This window comes from Styela clava, chromosome 14 (assembly GCF_964204865.1).
Source record: "Styela clava chromosome 14, kaStyClav1.hap1.2, whole genome shotgun sequence".
NCBI lineage: Eukaryota > Metazoa > Chordata > Ascidiacea > Stolidobranchia > Styelidae > Styela > Styela clava.
This window is the reverse complement of record NC_135263.1, coordinates 11,352,177-11,379,846: the sequence shown is the minus strand read 5'-3', so window position 1 is coordinate 11,379,846 and position 27,670 is coordinate 11,352,177. Positions and strand designations below refer to the sequence as shown.

The 27,670-nt window shown below is 35.5% G+C and overlaps 3 protein-coding genes across 4 annotated transcripts; all 3 read right to left on the bottom strand.

Moving 5' to 3' along the window:
• Positions 1 to 250: 250 nt before the first annotated feature.
• Positions 251 to 4,698, bottom strand: LOC120341500 (fatty acid hydroxylase domain-containing protein 2-like). Its single transcript, XM_039410023.2, has 6 exons — positions 4,431 to 4,698; positions 3,487 to 3,605; positions 2,508 to 2,713; positions 2,215 to 2,320; positions 1,269 to 1,435; positions 251 to 928 (listed from the first exon to the last, which is right to left on the bottom strand). The coding sequence occupies exons 1-6, from the start codon at positions 4,555 to 4,557 to the stop codon at positions 763 to 765; spliced, it is 891 nt and encodes a 296-aa protein (XP_039265957.2). The 5' UTR covers positions 4,558 to 4,698; the 3' UTR covers positions 251 to 762.
• A 1,102-nt stretch (positions 4,699 to 5,800) lies between these two features.
• Positions 5,801 to 11,170, bottom strand: LOC120341505 (fatty acid hydroxylase domain-containing protein 2-like). Its single transcript, XM_078120223.1, has 6 exons — positions 9,975 to 11,170; positions 9,166 to 9,284; positions 8,353 to 8,558; positions 7,914 to 8,019; positions 7,285 to 7,451; positions 5,801 to 6,947 (listed from the first exon to the last, which is right to left on the bottom strand). Exons 1-6 carry the CDS (start codon positions 10,135 to 10,137, stop codon positions 6,773 to 6,775), a joined length of 936 nt encoding a protein of 311 aa, XP_077976349.1. The 5' UTR covers positions 10,138 to 11,170; the 3' UTR covers positions 5,801 to 6,772.
• Positions 11,171 to 17,839: 6,669 nt separating this feature from the next.
• On the bottom strand, positions 17,840 to 27,645 carry LOC120341503 (fatty acid hydroxylase domain-containing protein 2-like). Of its 2 annotated transcripts, XM_039410028.2 has the most exons (8): positions 23,715 to 25,408; positions 22,671 to 22,762; positions 22,392 to 22,495; positions 21,826 to 21,947; positions 21,009 to 21,214; positions 20,372 to 20,477; positions 19,715 to 19,881; positions 17,840 to 19,343 (listed from the first exon to the last, which is right to left on the bottom strand). In XM_039410028.2, the coding sequence occupies exons 1-8, from the start codon at positions 23,742 to 23,744 to the stop codon at positions 19,151 to 19,153; spliced, it is 1,020 nt and encodes a 339-aa protein (XP_039265962.2). In that variant the 5' UTR covers positions 23,745 to 25,408; the 3' UTR covers positions 17,840 to 19,150. The 2 variants fall into 2 exon arrangements, 1 of the variants encoding a protein (XP_039265962.2); XR_013480262.1 differs by lacking the exons at positions 17,840 to 19,343; positions 19,715 to 19,881; positions 20,372 to 20,477; positions 21,009 to 21,214; positions 21,826 to 21,947 and having other exon boundaries at positions 22,451 to 22,495; positions 23,715 to 27,645.
• Between the last annotated feature and the right edge of the window lie 25 nt (positions 27,646 to 27,670).

The window sequence follows — 27,670 nt, the reverse complement described above, 5'->3', positions numbered from 1 at the left end:
TTATGAATTTTTGAAAATCGCTTCAACGAAAATCGACGACGTAGTTTGAAAATTGCCTCTGGTTACGTAGTACTGAGAACTCACTCCATAACTTGTTTTCGTCGCTCATTACGAGTATAGTGTTTAACCTATGTTTTTAGCATTTAATCCTAGTTCCTCATCGCGTAGTTTCATAAAGATTGAAACAATAATGTCATGTGAAGCTACACTAGCTATAATCACACGCCAAATATCTCTTCCAGTCAAGCCATCTACTTTTGTAACGTTTTATTTTTGTTTTTATAGAACGGTTGTTACTTATCGATCTTAAGATCGGTAAGTATGTTGATAGGTATTTGTCTGTCTGTGTGTTAGATGCACGCGATATCTCACGAAAGCGAGGTTAAATCTGCTCCAAATTTTGCATGTGCATTCATCATAGCTCGGATCAGAAGCCTATTGATTTTGGATGGATTATGTCTTATAATTAGCGAGTTATTAATTAATTAGTGATTGGACACACGTCGTTATCAGGCCCATAAGTCTTATTAGGCTCAATATTTTTCACCCAATTTTTCCGATTTTTTTTTATTCACCAATTTCTCATGATACGCGGTATAATACTTTCAAAATTTGACTGACATTTTATATTAGTCATTTGACCTTCTTGTCAATATAATTGAGCATTATTCTCTTGTTACACTTGTGATACTATTATGAACGAACCACCAACAAACTACACCAACTATAAGATTTTTGCACCGAAACACAATTGCGAGTTGATTATTCTTGCTTCGGCCTCTTGCAGTTGAAGTCCGGGATTAGTTTTCTGATGGGCGTGAGACTGAAAAATGTCTGATTTCTTTTGCATTGTATGGATAACCGAAACTTGGTGTCAGTGTTATGTAGATGATCCAATATTCCCAACACTCCGAACATTTCGTTAAATCTATACAAAACGAAGAAGGACAATGTTTATGCAATAATTTCCTAATATGACCATAAAATGATTGAAATTGAAAAATATAAAAATCAAATTGAGATTCGGTGCGTAAAATATTCGAAACTGGTGCGTAAAAAGATTAAGGATATTTGGGTTTCAAGTATTTACAACTTTTCGTTTTGAGTTCAACACAAATTATGCCACCCCTAAAATAGGTCTGAAATAGTTTTGCAGTAAATACACACAACGAGAAAAAACATGAACGTGGATGGTATGAGAATCGAGCACGTGGCTATTTTCAGCATTACCATGATCCCAAAAGATCGATGCCAGAATCCTTACTTACTTCAAATGGTGATAATCGTGAGCTTCGCTTGATTGGATCACAGGGAAATGATATCCGCTGTGAGCGTTTACTGTGTTGAGAACAATAACTGTAAACCAGATGTATGCAACTAATATGTGGCTTCCAAATATAAGGGGGCCTGTTAAGGCTGGAATCATGGTCGAAATCTTAAAAAATGATAAATTTTGAATGTACGACAATTAAATGGTAAATTCTCAATGTTGCTAAATTATTGTAATTTGAATCAGAGTGATTGTTGCAATTGGAATAAATAGCTTTTCTCCGAACTAATGGACCAACTGATTTTACATTTCCAATACTGAAAAATGGTTGAAGCCACTAAAAGGCTTTTTTTTTATATTTTTCTAAATTTCCTCTAAGAACTATACGGACCGATATTTCACTCAAAATTTTGCTGTTTTATTTTAATTCATTTGAACGCCTTTTCTTACAAAATATAGGAACGTTTTATTCCTCCACGTCTGACAGACTCCATCACAATTGTCAGCGGATCTGTTCAGCAAACTCGATGCTCAGATAAGATTTTAACGCGTACCGGTGTCTATTCCCTAGCTTCGTCCATATATTTAAGCATTCTTCTCTACTTTAGTCTCGAAAAAAAGCAAATCTAAGATTTAACAAGAGAGCTAGATGCTCAAATATATGTATATATACAAAGTGATTCAATCTGTCACAGTAACCTACCAGTACCGTATCGTAGCTGAGCAGTAGATTTGAACTTACGCGAAAGCGAACAGGCGCAAGGAGTGCAATTTTTAAATGGAATGACGTTAGCGCACACAAAAAAACGAATCCTATTGGGGCCACAGGAATTTCTGAAATAAATCAATGTTTGTTGTGAAAAATACAAAATAATAAAATAACAAAAAGATCCAAAGTGCCACGTCGTGTCCAATAAAATAATGTAGTATTAATTGATTCTTACAATGTGTTCCACTGGATGGCTGTAAAATGTTGACATACTACATGGCGCTTTCCATTGATGGTGCATTTTATGTATTCGTTTGTAAACTTCTGGAACGTGTAAAAATCTATATGAAAAGGAGGGAAAGAAATAGAAAAAATCAGTTATTAAACAAGCAAAGAAATACAGCTGACATTGAATCATAAGTTCAGTATAGATATATGTTTACTTGTGGTAAATTTGTGATACTTGGTAAATTGCATTACCTTTCGTGAGATCAAAAAACAAACAAACGTACTACAAAACAAACTCACCTATGTCCATAATAAAATAATATTTCTTCTACAGCGACAAAGGATGCAAATTCCATAACACCACAAAATAATGTAGGTAATTCAATCTGATAAGATATTGAACCTTTCCATAAGCAGATCAAGTAAAATCCATAAAGAGTTATAATTGTTATGAGTTGATTCAACAGTACAACTGGGAAAAGAATTTTCAGTTGACTCCAGGTGATCTGCAAAAGAAATCGAAAAACTAGAAGAAAAGAAACATAAGATGACCTTCAATTTCTGTAGAAATATCAACTTTTCCATTTATCCGTTATTTATTTAATGCTTGCTGAAACATTTATCATTAGTGGTTCTGTACAGGCGTGGGATTCAGGGGTTCGTTCGTGGTTCTCGCGGACCCGTTCTTAAAACGTCGCGATAAGCAGCGAACCCGTTCTTCTTTTTTGTTTTAGACATTAGACGGCCGCAGACAGTAGTTAACGTACGCCACAACTGACGCATATATTAGATTTATGTAATGCTAGCGTGGTGGGATACATACATTTTCTGAAAATAGGGAACCTGTTGTTTGTGAGATTGATACAAAAGAGAACCTGTTCTTAAAGTTCTGAATCCCACCACTGGTTGACTTGTTCTATATATAGTTTTGGAATACTCCAGTATATGGGTAAGGTTATCACCTTTCATTGTACTATAAATTTAAAAAGCATTCTAAAAGTGAATATATATATTTTATTAATATTGAACTTATACACAGAAATATATCTAAGCTTATGAACAAACTTAGAAACTTAGCATTCGAAAATAGCGGCCATCACTGTTTTATTATGACATATTGACACTATAGTAATATAAGTATAGCTGATATTGTTGACAAAAATTGTTGCGTAATAGACTGGCCGGATATTCAAGATGTGAATTTTTCCGTTCGGGCAGACAGAAGATGTTGTCGTGTTTTAGCGTGCTATCATCACTGTGATATTACTAATAAGTATACCTTATGTTGATCTCCTTGTATTTTAAACTGATAAAGAAATGAAGGTTTTCCGGTCATATCCATAACAAGAAGTGGTAAATTACAGAGCCAATAAGGTACTGAAGTGAGGAGAACTGGAACTGAAAGACAAATTATTCGAGATTAATCACGCTGTTACACAATTACGTAAGTGATTATCTAATGTTAATGCGGACTGAAACAAATTTGTCATCTTTAATCCCAATAACATACATTATTGAACGTTTTACTAAATTGCTCCTGGTTGTTGTTATTTTGTTATTTTTTTCACAAGTAGCCTAATGGGCCACTCGATTTCCAAATTTTCAGTATTCAAAAATGAAAGGATTTGCTAGAAGACTATATTTTTATTTTTTTCCAGTCCGTATCCTCCTGGACCAGATATTTTATCCAAAATTGTGCTATTTTATTTCAATTAATGGTAACAATTTTACATGGCATTTGCTATCCAAGGTTTAATTTAGTACGGTATTGCTTTCTTGTATTTATTGCATAGTCGTTTTATAACTTGGAGGTAAAGATAAAATTAGGTTTGATTCTTGTTTTTAATAAACTCCTATTTAATATCACTAATTGAGGACGAGCGAGGAGGCGCGCTGATAAAAAAACTATTTTAAATCGGCATATAATAAATCTGTAAAGCATCGTGTCTAACCGGTTGCAGTTTCTCAGCTTTCGTCGGACTTTTGGCCTATTTTGTGAATTTTGATAACAACCAGAAACATAGAAAACTTGTGCTTTCTTTGTTTGATGGCAACCAATAACGGAAAAATATACGTAACCTATTCATTAGCGGCTTTCTATACAAACACAAGCTTATTTTCATTCCCAACTACAGAGAGACGGAAAAAATGTGGTACATCGGTCCTGCTGCTTCTCAATCTATAGGTATTTTGCTAACATATGCATAAATTAATGAAACTTACTCCAAAAATAAATAGTTATTTCATCATCTCTGCTCCAGTTTAATACACTTTTCCATTGATTTCGGCAGAATTTCCGCGAATCTATCCATAAGTATCCTGTTGTATTTTGCGCATCAGAAAAATTCATGTTGGTTCTAACCTTTTAAACTTTACATACAATTTTCATTGCTGAATGCACTCGGTCGCGACGAAAAACGAGATTGTAGATCTAGGTACGCATGACTGGAACTCATGAAAACTTAAGCTAGTAATTGTTAGGTTGCTAGGCGTGGGTCATGTATAAACATGGTTAAACGGGATCACTACTATATTTTAAAAACAATATTTGCAAAACAGCAAATGCAGAGATTGCTTACGCGTTCTGGCTTACTAATAACAAATCCCGAAAAAGAATGGTTGCATGAATGTTTTGACTACCGTTCTCAGGATAAGTAATAGCAAGAATTAGTGTTCAAGCCTCATAGCATAACGCGCGCAGTGTCTGATAACCACGTCATGTAATCACCCCTAACTGCTTGAGCGTAACAGGATCTTAACGAATACCTGTAATCAGCGATATCAAACTAAGATTCATATCTAAAATTTCCCCTTTTTATAGAAAATTTACAACTCCCTTGCAAGCTTTTTGCCGTCTTCTATATTAAAATCTCCTTCAAATAATTTTCAGAACAAAGTTATGCAAAAATATTATGCATTAGGTTACACTTTTTGGAAACACAATACGGCAATCACAACTCACAGACAATGAAACTTGTCCGCCTGGCCTCACTAAAACGCTACTTGTATGGAACCGACGTTTGCAGTTCTTCTGAGGTAGTAGTCATTTTTATGATGCTTTCAAACTTACAGGTACATATTTCATAAACTCAGTCTAAATCATATTATCGGGTATAATCAAAGAAAAAGGAGATGAACACTTTTTTAGGCATGTATATATATAGCCCAAGTTTGAAATAGAATTCAGAAAATGCTATTACAAAAAATATTAAAGGAAAAACAATATATATTCTTTCTATTTATATCTAATACTTTACTTCGTTGTGTACTCATTAATCCGTCATATCGATGATGCATAAATTATTCCGGAAATAGCGTGTTTGTTTTCGAAGATATACGAATGCCGTCACGCATAAACATTAAATTTTTTTAAATCTTATAGCGGCGTTGGCAGTAAATTAGCGCCTGTTTATTATTATGTCTAACCGTGCCAATGAAATTCAAGGTGTCTTTTCGCTTCTTCCTGTTCAGAGCCCAAATACAAAACCTCATTTCCAACAACTCATTAAATCGCGTCAAAAATTTTCTGCTTGAAACGTGTTCATAACACAATGCATAAATTCTCTAAAAGACAAAAATATAAAATATCTATGTGCGATGGTCTACTTTGAATTGAATAATATAACTGATTTAACCATTGAATACTATTGGGTGCTCCCGAAGTATTCGTACCAAGATGGCGCACGACCTGAACATAGTATGTGTACTAGGTACGGGTTGTTCAGGTTGTGCGTCATCTTGGTACGAATACTCCCGGAGCGCCTACTGTACATCGTACAACATAAATAACATGGGGCTCATGGTGCAACATTGTGCAATTACTTACACACTTTCATTGAAAGTATGCTAATAAACTAACCTGAATGAAAATCATGAAGACTGTTATAGGGTGGTAATTATTAGCTGTAGTCTGTAGGCTAAAATGTGAATTTTGTCAGCTAATTTGCACCAAAATGAAGATGAACGACTACCTGATCTTGTATATATATCAGCAATACGGTGATCGAATTGAATGATTCTAAAACGCTTTGGCAAGTAGGCATAACAGGTTGAAAATTTGGAGCCTGAGGTTTAACCACAAAATAGAGGTACGACCAGTTGATTCACGTACCTGAGCCTAATATGTAAAACACGTAACACGTGGAAGGCCTTCGGAAACAGTTGGTAGTTCCATTTGTTCATAGTAATTTTTTATGTTCATCTACTATTGTAATGTTTTTTGTTTTTATAGAATGCTCCATCACTAACATTTGTTTGTTGACATCGGACACGAAGTACACCCATGCATCGCTTTGTTAAAATTGCTGTTGTTGTTTATGTGGGTTGATTGTTCTTGAGGTGAAAAACCGCTTTTCTCCGCAACTAATGATTTCAAATTTCAGTGGCCACCCCGAATTGTCCCCTTTTTCGTAATTTACTATTTGTTAGTCATTTGACCCTCTTGCCAATGTAATAGAGCACTGTTCTCTTATTACACTTGTGATGCTATTACGGACTGACCATTGACTAGCTCACTAGCAACACTAACTACGAAAATTTTGCACCGCAACAGCATTGAGAGTTGATTATTCTTGCTTTTCTGTTTTTGGCTTCTTGCAGTCAAAGTCCGGGATTAGTTTTCTAATGGGCGTGAAGCTAAAAAATGTCTGATTTCTTTTGCATTGTATGGATAACCGAAACTTGGTGTCAGTGTTATGTAGACGATCCAATATTCCTAACACTCCAAACATTTCGTTGAACCTATACAAAACATAAACCATATATATATGGTAACAAAATGATCGAAATTGTTGAATGGAACATCAGATACACTAAATATTATGCTTCGGATTCGGGCTAAAGAGGTATGAATATAGATCACACTGGTGCTTAAAAGATTAAAGATATTTCATTTTCAATTATTTACAACTTTTTGTCAAAATAAATACTTTTTGAGATTAAGTATGAGAAAATTTTGCATCAATATACATATAACGAGAAAAACGTGAACGTGGATAGTATGAGAATCGAGGACATGGCTATTTTCAGTATTACTGTACCACGTTTCCAAAATATCCATACCAGAATCCTTACTTACTTTAAATGATGATAATCGTGAGCTTCGCTTGACTGGAACACAGGTAAGTGATATCCGCTGTGAGCGTTCACTGCGTTGAGAACAGAAACTGTGAACCAGATGTATGCAACTAATATGTGGCTTCCAAATATAATGGGTCCAATCAAGCCTGGAATCACCGTCGAAATCTTAAAACAATAATGCATTTTGAATGTACGACTGTAATTTGTATTAGGTCATTAGGGGGGAATGTTGCAATTGGCAAAAATATATTTTCTCTGAAATTAATGAACTCAAATTTTCAGTAATTGAAAATCGTTGAAGCCACTAGGAGGCTTTTGTGCTTTCATTTTTTCAAATTCGCTACTGAATGCTGTAAGAACCGATATTTCACTCAAAATTTTGCTGTTTTATTTTAATTCATTCCAACGCTTTTGTTTGTGAAATATCGGAACGTCTTATTCCGCCACGCATGTCCGACTCCGTCGCGATTGTCGCCCGATCTTTTCAATAAACTCGGTGCTCAACTGAGATCTTACCGGTGTCGATGCCCGACTTTTGTGTCCCTATATTCAAGCATTATTTTCTTGTTTAGTCTCGAAAGGTATACCAAGGTTAAATAAAATTCTGTAGTGGCAATTCATTCTTACAATATGTTCCACTGGATGGCAGTAAAATGTTGACATACTACAAGGCGCTTTCCATTGATGGTGCATTTTATGTATCCGTTTGTAAACTTCGGGAACGTGTAAAAATCTATATGGAAAAAGAGAATAGACATAGTTTCACCAGTAGCCAGAAGTCAAACGAAATAACCTTAGAATATTTAAGGGGTCGGAGGGAATTTTATCAATTCCGATTTCCCTAGAGCCGACCCCACCAATGGCGTTGGGGCTGGACGAACTATAAAGATAGATTCTACAGCCCACGCATACTCTCTGAAATTCGTAAGTAAAGGCCTCATAAAATCAGGTATTAAATAAGCAAAGAAATATAACTGCCTATTTACCAATGGTAATTTGTAATACTTGCTAAATTAGTTTACATTTTGTGAGATCAAAAACAAAGTGCAATGCAAAAAAGACTCACCTGTGTACGTAATAAAATAATATTTCTTCTACAGCGACAAAAGATGAAAATTCCATAATGGCACAAAATAATGTAGGTAATCCAGGTTGATATGAAATCGAACCTTTCCATAAGCAAATCAAGTAAAATCCATAAAGAGGTATAATTGTTATCAGTTGATTCAACAGCACAACTGGGAAAATTATCTTTAGTTGACTCCAGCTGATCTGCAAATGAAATAGGAAAACTAGAATAAATGAAATATGAGATGACTTTTAATTTCTGTGAAAATATCATCTTTTCGTTATATCCGCAATCAATTCAAGACCTCCTAGAAACATTCTACATATACATGCTCGTTCTACACATATATATATACTTTATAAATGCACCGGTATATTGGTACCAAATTCAGTATTGAAATTTGAAAATATCGGCCAATGTTGTGACTTACGACTAATTAACACTATAGTATCTCCATATAAATGAGAATAAATATTATCGATAGTGGTATCCGGTATTGGTCTAAAATTAGATATCGCCACATAATGGGAAAAATCAACGCCACCGTCTGATTTCGAAAATGGTGGATTTTTTGACCACCGGGATGCGTTATGACTAAGACTGAATGAGCTTTTAAACTTGAACCAAACATTAAAATCCGGCGGATATTCATGACGTAATTTGCTCAAGTATGCCAGGTGTTGTTGACAAAAATTGATGCGTGATAGTTTGGCCGGAAAAACTTGACATAAATCTTTCCGTTTCGGCAGACAGAAAAGTTTGCCATGATTATGCTTGTTTTCAGCAGTGTGATATTATTGATAGGTATACCTTATGTTGACCTTCTTGAATTTTATACTGATAAAGAAATGAAGGTTTTCCAGTCATATCCATAGCAAGAAGTGGTAAATTACAGATCCAATAAGGTACTGAAGTAAGGAAAACTGGAACTGAAAGACAAAATATTCAAGATTAATCATGTTGTTAAACAATTTCTCAAATGACCCCTGGACCCGATATTTTACCCACAATTATGCTATTTCAATCAATCGTAACACTTTTATATGACCTTTGATCTCCAGAGTGTATTCTTTAAGAGGTAGATAATAAAATTATGCTTGCTATTTGTTGCTTAAGAGTAACTTGGTAAACTTAAGAGGTACTTGGTAAACTTAAGAGCTAATAATAAAATTATGCTTGCTATTTGTTGCTTTTAAAACAAAACTTATTTAATAGCCCCTAAGCAAGGAGGCGTATTGATAAATATTCAAATAATAACTCTACTAAATTTCACAAATTATAAAACAAACTATTTTAAATTGGCATACAATACCAGCGAAGCATCTTATCTATCAAACTAGTTGCAATTTATCAGCTTTCGTCTGATTTTTGGTCTATTTTGTAGATTTTGACATCAACCAGAAACACAGAAAACATGTGCTGGTCTCCAAATATCTTCAATTGATCGCAACAAATTATGGAAAATATACGTACACATATTCAATACGCGTACTTCATGCAGAGACAAGCTCATTTTCACTCCCAACTACAGTGGGACGGAAAAATTCTGTTATATCAATCCTTCTGCTTCTCCATCTATAGTTATGTTGCTAACATATGCATAATTTAATGAAACTCACTCCAAAGATAAATAGTTATTTCGTCTTCTCCGATCCAGTTTAGTACACTCTTCCATTGATTCTGGCAGAATTTCCTCGAATCTATCCATAAGTAGTACCCTGTAGTGTCTTGCGCATCCGAGGAATTCATGTTTACTAGATTTATCCTGTTCTCACTTGACATACAATTTCAATACTAAATGCTGCGGATCGCGGCAAAAAACGAAATTGATGATCTCGGTACGCGTGACCGAAAACTTGGGCTAGTACAGTTACTACAGTACAGTAGTTGTTCTTTTGTTAGGTATGGGTCATGTATAAGGTCTAGACACGCTTGAACGGGGATCTGCATGCACGGATCATATTTCGGAAGCAATATTTGCAACGCAGCAAATAATACACGGATCGCTGGGTTACTAATCATAAATTAAAAAAAAAAATGGTTGCATGTTTTGACAAATTTCCCTCTGACTGCAGTAAATGATCAATACAAATATGAACTGCACTGTAAGTTGTTGTTTTTTATAGAAGGAATAAGTGTTTGAGCCTCATAATATAATACGCACAGTGTCTCATAACGCCATTACCTCTAATTACTTGAGCGTAAGACGATCTTACCGAATACGCTATCCTGTAACCAGCCATATAAAAATAAAATTCATATCTTAAATTTCCCCTTTTTTACCAAATCTACGACTCTATTGCAAGCTTTTTATTATCTTCTACAGTATATTGGAATTTCCATCAAAAATGTTCAGAATAAAGTCAGCAAAATTATTGTGTATTAATTACGCATTTTGGAAGCACAATAAGGTAATCTAACTTGTTCGCCTTGTCCTACCTATATGCTATTGGTATGGAACCGACAGTTGCAGTTTTTCTGCAGCATTAGTCATTATTATGATGCTTTCAAGCTTGCATCCGGAATTAACACACAAAAAAAATTGATGAACCTTTGTTAGGTAGATATAAATATATATGTATATTTATATATAGCCTAAATTTGAAATAGAATTCTGAGTTTGCTAAAAACAAAAAAGTAAAAACAATATATTCTCTATTTATACCTTATACTTATAGCCTACCTCATTCTTCCGGAAATAGTGTGTTTGTTTTTGAAGATATCGCCTACGAATTCCGTCATGCCTAAACATTAAAAAAATCTTGAAACTTATAGGAGCTTGGCAGTAAATTAAACAGTTTGTTTATTATGTCCAATCGTGCCACTGATTCTATGTTTTCTGTGATATGACTCGAGCAGGATTTTCCTATCTATCCCGGTTGAGAAAAAGTGCACAAGGCGGCTTGATCATATGGCGTACCACGGCCTTCTCGTCCGGTTACCAGTCCATGCCGAGTGTGGGTCTAGTTGGCCAATTACTGTTTTCAGATGCATGAATTTAATGGAGGAGGAAGCCGTAACCGAGTTCAGCAATCCTCTCACACACACTGGTCCGAAGCAAGCGTATTTCTGACGCGTTGCACGATGCGCAAACCACTGAGCCATGGTAGAAGAATTCAATTGCAAGCGCATGCTCACTAAACGACGTAAGTACTTCTGTTTGACGTGGTACAACCATTTTTGCAGTGGCGGCGCGTCAATACGGCCAACCGGGGCAATGCCCCGGTTGTTTTTTCGGTATAATAAAAAATATTCGAAAAATACCTCAATATCGGTTGCACAGAACTGTCTACACTAGCCATATTCTCCCGACATGGTTCATTTTTCGCTCGCAAAGCCTTCGCCGAACGTCGACGGGGCGACGCCGATTTTGCCCCGGTTGCTCATTGTATATCGTATTCTCTCTTTTATCTTCCACCTGCCGCGTTTGTTTTCTGTTTCTTTCACTAAATCATCGGGGCCGATCGGGGCTAGCCCCGAAATTATGACGACACAATGCCGACGTTTCTTACAACAACGTGTTGACATATTCACGGGACGGACTAAAAGTAGGCACTTGCAAATTAGGCACTTTTTTAGGCACTTATTTAGGCACTTCGTCCATTCCACCTTTTTTTCGAAGTGCCTAAAAAAGTGCCTACCGGTAACAATTTATTATTTCTAAATTCCAGTACTAGACTCAAGTGCATCTATTGGATATTTGCCCAGGCTAATCAGTGTGGGTAATATTTATATTTCTCTGTCTTTTATCAGTGATAATTGCCATTTTCTTTATTTTTCGAAGTGCCCAGATATGTGCCTAGCATACGAGGTGACAGAGCGCGTGCGTCTCCCTTTAATACTACGTTTTAAAAATCGTTATTGGATTTAACTGTTGCAATTTTCGCGTTCAACATTTAATTTATATATTTTGAACTAATTCATTACCTTTTTAGGAGTTACTACGTCCATTTCACCTTTTTTCCGAAGTGCCTAAATAAGTGCCGACCGGTAACAATTTATTATTTCTAAATTCCAGTACTAGACTCAAGTGCATCTATTGGATATTTACCCAGGCTAATCAGTGTGGGTAATATGTTTATGTCTCTGTCTTTTATTAGTGATAATTGCCTTTTTCTTTACTTTTCGAAGTGCCTAAATATGTGCCTAGCATATGTGGTGACCAAGCGCGTGCGACTGCCTTTAATACTGCGTTTTAAATATTGTTATTGAGTTTGCCCGTTGCAATTTGCGTTTTCAACATTTAATTTGACCATTTTTAACTAATTAATTATGTTTTTAAAAGGTATTACGCCCTTTTTACTTTTTTTCCAAAGTGCCTAAATAAGTGACTAAAAAAGTGCCTAATTTGCAAGTGCCTACTTTTAGTCCGTCCCCATATTTACGCATTCCTTCTCGTTCGTTGGTTGCTTGAAGAGTTGATAGTTTCCTCGCCTTCGTTTTTGTCGCTTGTTTCGCTATTTGAATCAGTTAGAGACCTTTAGTCCATTTGCTTTCGATTTTCCACATTCCTTTTGAGCTCCTCACTTCTTTCCGGCTTTGCATTTCTTAGCCTTAGACCTCATAATGAAAAAGGTTGATGCACTACTTCGCACTCCGTTTTCGCAGCTGCCGCTGGAACAAAAATTAGAGGTACAACGTCTTGGGCCTTATCAATCAAAAAATTGTTCACTGGAACAATCCCATGACGGAGGAAAGCGTCGGCGTACATTCTGCGCAGAAACTTGGTATAAAAAACACGAATGGTTGTGTTACAGCGAGGACAAAAATGCACTTTTTGTTTTTATTGCCTACCTTTTGCTACCGCCCGTGACTCACGTTGGTGTAAATTTGGTTTTAGAGATCTTAAACAGGGAGCGTGCCAGGGATCATCAATCTTCTATGGAGCATCTGGACAATGCAGTAAAATACCGAACATTCGGAAATGTTAATATTGCAGCACAGTTGGATGAAGGATGCGCGGTTTCTATTCGTCGGCACAACCAAAACGTCGAGAAAAACCGCCATGTTCTCGGTCGATTGATAGATGTTTTGAAGTTCATTGGTTGTCACGAGCTGTCCCTCCGTGGGCACGATGAACGGGCTGGCTCTTCTAATAGAGGGATATTTTTGGATATGGTGGAATACACCGCATCCCCAGATACAGTATTGAGAGATCATCTTGATGCCGCAACTGTTTCGAAAGGGACATCTAAGGATATCCAAAATGATTTGCTCGACTCAATGTATACAATTTATTTACAACATTTGGCTCTGGAAATTGAGAATTGCCAGTTCCTTTCGATTCAGTCTGACGAGACAACTGACATCACGTGCGTTTCCCAACTGGCTGTGATTTTTCGGTTTGTGAAAGATGGTAAACCTACCGAGAGAATTCACAGCTTTGTACCAATCGTTGATCGCACGGCTTGCGGGATATCGGCTGTACTGAAAGAAGTGTTACAGCCTTACAACGCGAAGTCAAAATTGATAGGTCAAACTTATGACGGCGCGGCAGTCATGAGTCCTGTCCCCGTAGATGGGGATGACTTGGTCCCGCAGTAGCTTGCCCCGGTTGTCAAAATGACCACGCGCCGCCACTGCATTTTTGCATAACCCTCACCTGGCTCCGTCATCCAAAGATTACGTCACCACGACCTCACAATCACGTCAAAGAGCTTGCCAAAATATAGCAAAATGGCATATTCGTCATCGATAACGAACCACTAACGCCAGCGATCTCTCTCATATCGAGATCGTTACGAGAAAAACAGCTTGCTCGATTACTGGTGATCGTCTGCGCGTCTTGGAAGACAGTTAGTATAGTTTGGAGGGTCTTATTACGTCTCTGTGACGTAATTTTTGAATGACGTTTGTATCGGTTGGAAAATCCACGGGTAATGAAAAACAGCTTGCTCGATTTCTGGTGATCGTCTGCGCGTCTTGGAAGACAGTTAGTATAGTTTGGAGGGTCTTATTACGTCTCTGTGACGTAATTTTTGAATGACGTTTGTATCGGTTGAAAAATCCACGGGTAATATTTTAAATACTGTATACTGAAATTGACTAGAATTTCGCCGTAAATCGTTCTAGCCAGTCATCTGACTATTTCTTGGTGTATGAAAATCTCGCCGCTAATGTTCGCTCTTATCTGAACCGAACCTCGATTTATTGACATCGGAAGGTGGGACATTACCAACTACTGGCACATTGCTGCCATTGTCTTTGATTTGTATATGTGCTCAGCTTCAGTAGTCATAGTCTTATAATGGTGAGTGTACATGCTACACAACTGTGTTTTAGGGCTTATTAGATAGATAGATGATATTGTAGATGAAATATCGCCACCACCACCATATGTGTGTTTTGCATCAAATTGAAACTATACAAAAAGCGTGCAAACGACCCTGATAGTCCGGCAGATAAGGGGACCTTTTTGGCCCAAGTTTGATTTCAGACATAAAGTTTTTTTTATTTGTGATTATTCATCTTGGGGTTATTGCCCATCATTTCTACATGGGTGTGGAGTTTGCAGCCTTGAGCAATTTTTTTACGGCTCGATATTTGTATTAGTGTTTTTCGTCAAACCTGTGCATTATAATGACGCACAACCTGAAGCATAACCTGTTACAGTACTATGTTCAGGTTGTGCGCAATCTTTGTGCACAAACTACGCAAGCACCAAATTTACTAGGAAATGAAATCAATAACTTTTAGGTATTTATTGAGATATTTGTATTAGTGTTTTTCGTCAAACCTGTGCATTATAATGACGCACAACCTGAACCATAACCTGTTACAATACAATGTTCAGGTTGTGCGCAATCTTGGTGCACAAACTACGCAAGCACCAAATTTACTAGGAAATAAAATTAATACCTTTTAGGTATTTGTTGAGCCCAGCTTTGGGTCCCGACCCATACAGTATATGGAAATACTGTCGAAACATACGCGTAAAATAAAGGGTACTATTTCAAAATACCCGTTTTTGTAGCAATTAACAATACAAGCCTGCTAATGCAGTCGCCAGTGGTTCAAGTGGATATACAGCCGGTGGAGAACAGTCAATTATTTGTTAGCGAGAATTGTTATGCAGCGTGATGATAACGTCGACGCAGTGAAAGATAATGATATCACGAGTACAAGAATGAGAAAATTGCTACATTTTATAGTATATCCCTGGGAAAGAATGTAGTTCATTCCTATGCTCCATGCCAATGCTTTTCAAACTACCAAAGACTCTCAACACTTTTGCTTCTTCTCTTCTATAAAAATACATTGTTATTATATATTCGCGTTTCCATCTGTTTGTTCGTGCTCCCAGATAACCGATCAGCGGCCTCCAAGGAGGACGGGGTCCCCTTTTAAGAAACCCTGTCATAAACTAAAAGAGGCGACCGTGCTTCTCTTGCCTGTTGTTCCTGGAATTCAGCTTCAACAAAAATTTCACGAAAACGGATTTTTAAATTTTATGATTTTATTAATATTCTCAACAATGAATGATATACGTGTGGTAAAATGCCAAGTTATTCCAACAACATGATCATGTTTTGCAATTTACAACCAATATTTTGTATGTAACTTTGTTTGACAGAGCCCCAAGAGCTCTAACTACAAATATCAAATATGTGAGGCCAAAAAAGTCACACTACAACATTGTCAAATGTGCTGTATTTACGATAGATAACAGGTTTACCAAAAAGAATTACATGAAAAATGGTAAAATAAAGATCAATTCAGCAATATCTACTTGGTGATATGCATCTGTTGATGATTTTATGTGTTTGTTTTGGAAGTTTAATAACAGAATTAATTGTGGTTGTTGGGGATGTTTTAAAAAAAAGGTTACATGGAAAAAAGTTTTCACAAAATGTCATGGTTTGATAGTAGTAGAGAAGTAGAAAAAATACTCCCATGTTTTTTTTTTCATTTGATAACCACGCCACAGAACTTCCCCGACAAGTATACGCAGCAATTGCAAGAGGCAGAAATGCCAAGATGGGATTTCATCGCATTGCAAACCAATATTAGCAATTCTTATATATATTCGCGCATTCCCATCTGAACAGCGTGGAAAAGATTATACCCATCTACACACTTTAAGAACTATGTCAGATGAGCGTCATATTATCGAATATCAGTAAAGGAATAGTGCAATGGGAAAAGACATATAAGGCGGAACTTTCAGTAGTATGCAATCGAATAATCTTATTGTAGAATATATATTTAAAAACATTTCGTCACGCTAACTGCAGTCCGAAACTTTTTGTCTCTGGCTGAGCTTAGATACCAATTGGCACTCATGTAAACTGATAAGGCTGCGAGAGGCACGCGATGGAGCAGATACTAAGAGTATCCATCCCCCAGCTGTCATTTGAGTGGGTACTGCTGTTTTTATTGCAGACGTTACCGATCTTTTTGTATTAAAGATTTACTGGCATCACCGATTTAAGGATGTTGGAAACCAACACGCAATATTACAAAACTTACCTTCATCAAACGGTTTGAATGAATGAAAAAGCTGAAACTAGTATTCTTTAGAACAGCAGACAAATTCTATGGAATGAAATCATACACAAAAGCTCGTCAAAAACCTATAGCTCAATAATCAAGTGGAATTTGATGCATGTGCGCAAAAATGTGCGCGTTACTACGTACAACCAGAGCACGCAAGAAAATGTGTGTGATTTACTAGTATTCAAAACGTTTGACTCAACTATGTTGGCATAACAGGTGCACATCTCAGTTTCGCAATTTTGCCAAAGTCAATGCAGCACTGAAAGGTTGCGGTTCTTCCAAAAGAAAACACGTTACACATCTTTAGATACCAGTGGATGGTTTTACATGACTTTGTTCGGAGTGAGAGACGAGGTCAAATATTCCAATCCAACTAATAAAATATTTCTCAAGTCCCTAAGCTTAAACTAGGAAAACGAAATGCGCGCGGCAACGCAAATGTAGTTTGAAGAGCGCAATAGAAAGTGGCTAGATGCTGTCGATGGATCTTGGCTTGTATTAGTGAAATAAACTACCATTTATTCTACTAAAATTGAATTTCTGACATTGTAAGGAGATTCAATGTTACTATGTATGCAAAACTAAACCATGCAGTTATGAAATAATTGTTTTTAACAAAAAGGCGCTCCTGAAGTATTCGTACCAAGATGGCGCACAACCTGAACATTGTATGTTTACCAGGTTAGGGTTCAGGATGTGCGTCATCTTGGACCGAATACTTTAAAACCACTTAAAAAAAATTGCTCAACATTATATACTCCACACCCACCTGGGTATCATTATATATGTCATATACATTATATCTGAAAAATAAAAAAATAACTTTATGTCCCAAAACAATGTTAAGGCCCGATTCTGCCGGACTATGATGGCCTGCGGATTACAAACATTACTGCAAATTCAACTTAAAAAATGTGGGATAAAGAAACTTTAGGTGTCTTTTCGCTTCCCCCGTGCCGAGCAAAAATACAAAACCCCGACATATCTCCGACAATTGCTCAACTCATTAAATCGCTTCATAAATTTTCTACTTGAAACGTGTTTATAACACCATGCATAATATGTCAAAGAAAATATAAATGAACGATGATCTGCTTTGAATTAAATACTATAACTGAATATACATTGAAGACTACTTAACATCGTACAACATAAACAACATGGTCCTTATGGTGCAACCTTCCATACACATTTTTATTAAAAGTATGCTGATAAACTAACCTGAATGAAAATCGTGAAGATTATAATTTATGAGTAAAAAAAACTATTCAGATGCGACGGCCGGGTGATTAAAACGGCACTGAATAGCTCTCGTTTAACAACATTTCCAGTACCCATCGCCTTCGGGGTGTGAAAACCGAGAGCAAAAAATGTCTCAGTAAAATGAAACAGATGAAATGAATTATCAATAAGGAGAATCTGATAATATTTGAAAAGGTGAATGAAACAACTAATCAACATGTGAAGTACCGCTAGAAGTACGAATTAAAGTAGTATTAGTGAGGGGGTTGGGTATTGGGGAGAGTATTATTCTCCATCTAAATACAAAATATGGATCAAAAAATATAATCTCATAATATGGTGGAACTTCAAGTTTTAAATTTAAATATATGTTTCAAGTTTATCGATTACAAACATATAGATGCAATGAATTGTACATTATTTTTACATATTTCAAGTTTTAAATTTTCCAATGTGGAACAGTTCAAAGACTGTACCATGATATGTATATAACTTTAAAATATTTGTTTCCCAGAACTTTCTGCTTATCTGTTTAAAGGATTATTCAGTTGTTATATCGATAACAAAAATCTCTTATTCTAGAATTGTTTTATGCAATATATTATAATTTACCAAACTTAAATTCAATTGCAAATGCACAAAACTTAAAGACATAACTCACGAGTTGTGGAAAAATATTTTCTGTTTAAATGGAATATATTACACCTATTGTGAATCCAACAGTATAAATGCTCAAGATTTTAATTTAGATGAGCTCAAAATATAAATTAGAAAATATAGAATTCAGCTATCAAATCATAGTATTGAGTGATGATTCAAACTCTTAAGTCTAAATCATGTGGAAAAATATAACGAAGAGGTGAATGGTTTGGTGATTAATATGTACGAGACATGATAGCCGAAGTACTCATATTTGATATACATAATAAGAAAATAATGTGGCAAGTATAAAGATATTCAGTCCAGAATATTTTACATAATTTATCTCAATGAACAAAAAACACCCTGGACCTAGCAAACATTTTCAACACGAAAATCTACAAAACAAGTCCCAATTTCAATCTTGCTTTGAGCTACCTGGTCCACAGTGTACTTGCTTTGTATTCCTGGGCGGATCTGGTATGAGTGTACTAATCGGCGTCAAGCTGAAGTATGTCTGATGACGTTCGTATTGCTTAATGCTGCGGAACTTGGCATCAGTGTTGTGAAGACGATCTAATATTCCCAACACTCCATACATCTCATTGAATCTAAATTGAAAATGAGATAGATGATGATTTGTTTCCGAATACTACTGCAGTGGAGAAAAAACAATGATCATAAAATATAATCGAGAGAGGGCAGCCAAGTGAGAGAGTCAATTGAGTGTTATGGAATACCCTTCCATGTACTGCCTTGCCTACTCTGAAAACACTCTTATTAACCTAGGCAGTGAATTATGAGGTTTGGTTTGGACACAAATATTACTGGTAGTGGTAGCTATCAAAAAAAATAAGAGAAAAATGAAAATGTTGAATCTTCTGTTTATGATTATACCTTGTAATGAGGTTACGAAACTAATTACACAGGATAGCTAAAAGACTTGGGTAACTTTTATATTCAGATAAAATTAAATACTTACTTGAGGTGATGGTAATCATGAGCTTCATTGGACGGAAAAAATGGAAAATGATATCCACTATGGGCATTTGTCGTGTTGAGATTTGCTATCAAAACCCATAAATAAGCAGTTGCTATGTGACTTCCATACAGCAGTGGTCCACACATCACAGGAACAGTATTTGAAAACTTGATAAAAATGATTGTTTTTTTATAACGAAACTGGATAGGAACAAGCAAATAATGATCAACACAATCATGGTCGGTCATCATGGGACGTATAATTTTGAATCTGGTATGTGTGGCGTGTTTGTAACTGGTTTGTATAGCCCGGTATTATAGCAGTTTGCAAGTAGCTGGGTAAATCGCAATCAAGGCAATTTAGTCTTCAGGCACAAAGATGAACTCCATGATACAGTACAGTCTATGCGCCATGTCTAGCCCTATTCCCATTTGTGCTGATTGTAAACATTGTTTCAGTGCATAGACTGATTAGATGTGCTATACTGGTAGATAGAGTTCACAAGAGCAAATAACCAGTCATATCACAAGTCGCAACTAATTGAGACTTTCCATCCAGTGACATATACAGTTCACAATATATTGAGGTAAATCATTTACATATCAATATAACTCTGTTAATATCTAATAACATAGATTTAAACTTAAAGGGACTTACTATACTTTCAAGTGGATGACAGTACAAAGATGTGATACTAATTGGTGCTGTCCATTCATGATGAATCTTATGTATGTGTTTGTACACTAAAGGATGGTGTAACAGTCTGCAATAAAAAGAAAACCCCTGCACCAGAATGAAATGAACTTAGTAGTGAACTTAGACTTCCATTTAATCTATCTTAAAATATGCCAAAAAATCCTTTCGCACAGGGCCTTCAAACTAGGGCGCCGACTCCCCAGGGTGGGTCATAGAAAGGCTCGATGGGGGTCGCACTAGAATATTTTTCGCCACTGCCCTCTGGTAAAACAAAATACCAATCAGATGTGAAAAATTTGAAACCAGTACTGAAACTCAACATCACCGAACTAGAGCTAAGATTTGATCTCTTCTGCAAGAATATGCAAGCACTTCAGTCTCATTAAAGGTAACGCCAATTTAATTATCATATTTTAGTATTCTTTGTATTACTAAATTCTGCTTAAAATTTTATTTTAGTTCCAGGGCTCGCAAAGAAGTCGCCCGTGTCAAGTCGGTTGTGATAAAAAAGTTTGAAAAACACTGTCCTAGCATAATATATCAAAATGTCAACTAAATCCAACTTTTCAACACATAGTAGGTAATATTCCATACAAACCTATGGGAATAGTAGAACAGTAATTCTTCCAAGAAAACAAAAACCGTCAGTTCGATAAGAACCCATTGAAAAGTTGGGAGTTCAGGTCCATGTGTCATCAGACCTCTCCATTTGTACAAAGGTAAAAAACACCAGGTAGCCAACATGTTGATAAACTGATTCCTCAAAACAATAAGCACGGTATGCTTAACTTGTGGCCATGTAACCTAGAAAATAATATTTCAATTGAGAAAATTTTTATCATCAATTTTTATATGAATATAAAACGGCGAGCACAAGTTATGTTGCAAAAAACATGTTAGCTAGCTTGACTTAAATCATAATATATTGTTATTCCTAGGAAAGGGTGGTAAAAATATGTTTACAAAATATTTTGGATCCTTTATTCAGAAGTAATAAAACTGAAGATAGAACATGTGATTTCACTTTGTGTTATAGTGTCATTTTGTCACAGTGTGAGCCGTTGAGTAACAAGAAATCTTATATAGGAATTTTTGACACTCCCATAGTATGTATACTAGGGTAATGTTAGGCCGAATTTGATTCTGAATTTCCTCATTTAGTTCGGGGACCATCTGTGTTAGCCAAGTGAATATACCCCTGCCCATAGGCTTCAGTCTCTTTACACTACATGATGTAAAGTAGGCGAACAAAATTAGTTACTTCCATATTGGTACACACACTTCTGGAGTGCTGAATTTTTTATGACACTGTGTCTAAATTTTATTGCCATGAAAGGATATATAATATATCACTATACACTCTAAATCTTAGCCTGGCCTCAGACCGCAGCAAAAAATAATAACAATAGAAGCACCTTCTTGTTCTTATCTGCTTGTATTTTGTATTGATAAAGACAAGCTGGCTTCCCAGTCATATCCATCGCAATCAACAGGAGATTGAAAATCCAGTAAGGAATGAAAGCTACAATTGTAGGTCCTAGAAAAAACTCCAAAATGTAAAAATACAATCCATCCATAGGGCAACACATTCATAAAGCGGGCTATGTTGGTTGGTAATCTCGACATAGCGTTATTCACCAATAATAACAATACTCTGAGAACTCAAATTTCAGACTGATAAAGGCTAATTATTGGAAACTTGTGATGGTGGCTTCTTGATAACCAGCTGCATCCCTTACCCAGTAAAACTGTGCTTTCAATTGTTTCTCATAATTTTGTATGCGATTTTTTACTGACTGAAGCAAATACACTATCCATGAGTTTATAACATTTATATCAACTTACGACTGAATTTGAGTCCATAAAAAAAAATTAAATATGAACTTATAACTGGATTTTTAGGAATTTTATTTTGCAGAAAACTCTTCAATAATGAATAGAAATAATGAATGAGACTATTACAAATTTAAATTTCACTCACCAATAACATACACCATAAATTCATTTTCTCCAGTCCAATATAATATATTTCTCCATAAATTTTGCCAGAAATCGTGAGAAGCTCCCCATATATGTTGCATATGCCTTACAACAAAAGTATTCATTATGAAGGTTTTAACCATAGTGACCAAAATATACTACAACTATGCAGTCAAACAACCACAACATCTTCAAAGTACGTCACAGAGAAACAGCCCACACAGAAATGACCACTCACAATTTTTTTTTTAAATTTGATAATTATCATAAGGTATCTTACCATGTTAATGAGTTTCTCACAGCAGCAAATATGATCACAGCGGAACTCATGACAAAAGCTGCTGTCCTCAAGCTTGTGACGAAGTTGTAAACCTGAATGGGAAGAGGACCAATAAATGACTAATTGCCTTATTGAATGTTAACAATACTCATCTTTGGACTGTACCTGACATAAGCTTGCTTATTTTGACGTGATATTTCTGTATATCATCGCCTTATATAAAAAATACAACTATCTACGTGCCAACAAAGAACTGGCATCAAATCAACTCATAATTTGATAAAATGATTGCATAAAGTAAATAATGACAACAACAAATGACAGATGAGGTTTCGAGTGGGTGGAACCACCTTTGTACCTTGTGACCAGATTGACCTAATTTTAATCAAAGTGAGCAAATAATGTGCAACGTATTTAATGACCTTGCCATCAGCCCCACTCCCTTTCGCAACCAATCAATGCAGAAAATCAAGCAAAGGTTTCATTTCTTGGATTTGTTCAGATTGATAAAGATGAGTGTGTGCCAAAATTAGTAGGCGAATAAATTATTTTTGTATTGATATAGTGTTTATGTTCTAATGAAGACATTCTGGTACAACATTCTCATTGAGACACGGTCCCAATGTTCACAATCTGTTTATTACGTTACACTTTTGAATGAAAGTAATTGAAAACTGGTAATCATTCTATGAAGTTTCAGAAATAATAACTAAACGAGGGCCAACTGGAATAGTAAATTCGGGTACAATCAGATAAAATGTAAGCTGATAAGACAACTTATTCATATACCTAACTACGCATTCGCGCCAAATCATCAGCCCATGTTCAGTATGAGAATAGTTAACTGGTTATTAGTTTCAGACTTGTATTCTGCCAATTGTTGATCTCACTCAAAAATATAGCTAAATGAAAAAATTCCCTTTTGTCAACTCAAGTATATAATATACAAAAATGAAACAATACAGGCCATTTCCAAAACATAAGCTAAGAATGTTGCTAAGTATGTTACAATAGAATTTTTGATAGAATTAGTTCATTACTTGCCTTCATTTTTATATTTTCCTTTAGCGGCATGACTTTTCCAGCTGTTTCTAATGCAATAGTTCAGATGTAATTATTAGCTAAAATTTCTGTTCAAAAATTATGGTAAAATTGATGATTGCACTCCAACAGGAGATATGTCAAAATAAAAGTCAAAAAAATGATTGCTTCTGCTAACAGGTGAGTGAAATTCCACTTTCTTCTAAATTTTGAAATAGGTGGTTATAGCTGTTTTCTTCTACGATATGAAGTGTATTTGCAAGTAACATTACTTCAAACAAAAAACAAGGCAACGCGATGACAGGACACAATATTAGAAGTATGATAATTATTATTCTAAAATTTTCATGGTGCTCTAAATATTAGCAATAATTGCTATCATATCTGCAACAGCATCGAAATCTATATGCACCTTTTAGCATGTCAGGTTATTCGCAAGTCTTTTATCGGCATGAGCATGACATTCAACTTATTCCCGAGGGGGTTTGAGTTAACAGTGAATTTCTTGCATATTTCATTCTAGCTAAGCTTGTTAATGTAAAGCGCTTGTCACAGTGTCAAAATTAAATAATTTACCAATCGAAACCACAAATTCTGAAATATTTTCAAATATGCTCTAGATCAGGGGTGAGCAAGGTTTTCGGACCAGGGGCCAAAAATTCTGCCCACCTAGTTTGGCGGGCCATGTGAGTGTGACATTAAAAGTTACATTTTATGAACAATATTTACAGTGTTACAAAAGTAAAAGTGGAAAACAATAAGTCTTGTGCCAAAACTAAATTTAATCACAATCTTAACAAATTCCTTGAGTAATTTTTAGCTGAAACATCAAAATTTGGTTTTAGTTTGGTTGTGGCAGCACTAGACGGGCCAGATTGAATTACCCAGCGGACCGGATTTGGCCCGCGGGACGTAGTTTGCCCAAATCAGCTCAAGATTGTGTCATGTTCAACAGTGAAATTCACAAAAATCATTGTATATTGACATTCACTCATTTTGGATATCCCTGATTTATGTTCTCATATTGCAAGCTCTCATTTTTTATGAAAAATCAATAAAAGTCAATAAGTTGGCACGCAATAGACAAAAAATTTATAACATAAAGAAAATATAATCAATGGTAAGCTAACTAAAGTTTCATGGGATTGCAATATTTAATTTGATCAATAGCAAATATTTCATAGAACACAAAGTTGGCGATTAGGCTTACGCATTTTAAATGCACAAAAATTGATTGGTACAAAATTAACTAAGTACAAAATGATGAGGTAACCTAAAGCAGACTATGTATAATATTATCTTTTGTCTTCAGCAGGCTTAAGCTTAAGTAATAAAAAGACTACTGTAAATATGTGAAGATCGTGTTACATCCTAACAAAAAGATGGGGCAAAGACAAAAGAAAATCCAATCTTTGATAAAGATGACAGATAAAAAGCTTTGAAAAGCCTATGTTATGAATTGCCACACAACAGAATTTTTGTCACAAATTGTATATAGCCCATATATGATAAAGAAATCCATCTAAATATAAATCAATATATTTTTCTAGAAATTGTAAATGAAAAATAGTAGTGAAATATTTGACATATGAATTTCTAGTTTTCTACATATAAAAAATTTTGTGCTAGAAACAATTGGAGAATTTTTTTAGCAAAAACAAAATTTTCGTACTTTATATTAGAAAAGAAAATTTGTAACAAACGTAAATAAAAATTTTAAAACATGTCAGAAATGGTGAGTGCAGCTGATAGAAGATTAGAAGTTAGAAAAGATAGTTGCTTTGATACCTCCTCCCAATTCCCCGTTGAATTTGCTTTATAAATAGCGGAAACAATAGCAGGAAGTTCGGAGGAAGAATAATAATGCTCAGTGTTAGGAGCAAACAGAAGGTGTCGATAATATGGTCGATCAAACAGCCCTGAATAGTCGAGGAACATGCGCTCAAAATGCATCAACTTATCATTTAGCATGCGGACCACAATTTCATTCTTCTTATCCGCATTAGAAATCATATTTTCTAGTTCCAAAACTTTGTTTTGAAAAGTTTGCATAGCTGACAACAAATCATTAAGATGTATATCATGAGCTCTGAAATCTTTGTCATAACATTCAACCATTGAATTGATCATAGATTGTACTGAATCTGCATAATCAATAGGACTGAACGGCAATATTATTTCATCTGCAAACATTCTAGTTACTTCAATCCACAATTTTCCGATCGCCAAACTAAATTTGTACTCAGGATCAAGAAAGGTTTCAAAATAGTGAATATTTTCAAATGCAGAATGATAAATAGGATAAAATGATAAATTTTTAGCACCCAAATCCGGAGCGTATCGAAAGTCTAACGAAGACACTCCAACTCTTTGTAGAAACATTAAAAAGTCACTACCAGAGCCGAGTGATTCTACTTTAGGAATATTCGGCATTTTACTGTCTGGATTTTTATGATACCAACTGTCAAACACAGTATGTCTACCCAAATTTATTTCCTTGGGATCAGGGTTAGAAATCTTTTTTGCTGCTTCAAACAAAGCATTTTGTAAAATTGGAGTACTGCTAGCATAGAGCATACCATTACCATGTACTGCCATATCAACATTGAAATAGGAAACTGCTCGAAATAGTAAAATTTTTTCCAATTGTTCAACCCATTCAGTTGAGCCAATAAGGCCAAATTCCTCAGCGGCCCAGCTACAAAATATAACTGTTCTTCGAGGTCTCCATAGACCATTTTTTGATAAATGTCCCATTGTTCTTGCAAGTTCCATCATAATAGCTGTTGCGCTTGACGGATCAACAGCTCCAAAGTCCCAAGCATCCCGATGGTTTCCCAATATAACATATCTATCAGGCTCAATACTTCCATACATAAATCCAATAACATTACGAACCATTTTGATTGGTCGATAATTGGCAACATGAAGGACAAATTTATGCCCAATATATTTAGAATCCAGTGACCCTCCTAGTTTATAAGTCAAAGACAACTTGCCTCGCCATGACTTAGGTGCTACTGGCCCACCAAGCTTTGACAGTAATATCTCAGCATCAGAGTAGCTTATGGGATGAACTGGGATTGCTGGTAAAGAGACGTCATTTTCATTATCTCTATAAGAGCTGTGAATAGCAGGGTAGAACTGAGTGAGTGGATCTCCATCAATACGCCATAAAGATCCCTTTTGCACTCCAGTGGGTGGCATAAATAATGAATCGGGATAGACATCTTTTGTATTTTCAAAGTCCGCATAATCAGCAGGATCAGTATAAATTATTAAACCTATGCAACCATTATTTTCCGCATTTAGACATTTTTGCCCTCGAAACATTTTGCCATATTTCACAATGCAAATTTTACCCCTTGAATCTAAACCAAACTTACGAAGTTCATCAAAATCCTCATTTGCACCATAATTAACAAAAACCATATCTCCTTCAACATGCCCAGCTTTTCCATATGCATTGAAATTTGACACAACATTTTCACAATTTTTCCCTTTACATTCATAGGAAGTTGATTTGGCATAAAGCTTTCCATTTGTATCTAAAATTCCAACATAGTTCGGATCTGATGCATTAGGCATAGACAACATAACTTCATAAGGATACACTTCAACTTTATCCAATTGTTTTTGCCATTTATTAACAATATGATCAACCAGAACTTCTTCTTCTTGAATTGAACCAGCTATATGCGTATTGCTTGCAAAATATCTCAAATTATCCTTGATATTTTCCGCTTTCATTTCGTTGAATAACATTTTTGTTACTTTATTGTTAAAATCAGCACTATCATCATATTCTAGCTTGAATTCCGAAGGATTTATGATAATTCCGATAATGACACCCAGGAGTAAAGTGAGTGATGGTCCGACAATGCTGTACAATACAACCTGACGTTTTTTAAGCATCACCAAATTTTCCATCTTATTCGTTATTGTTGAATATTCTTCAA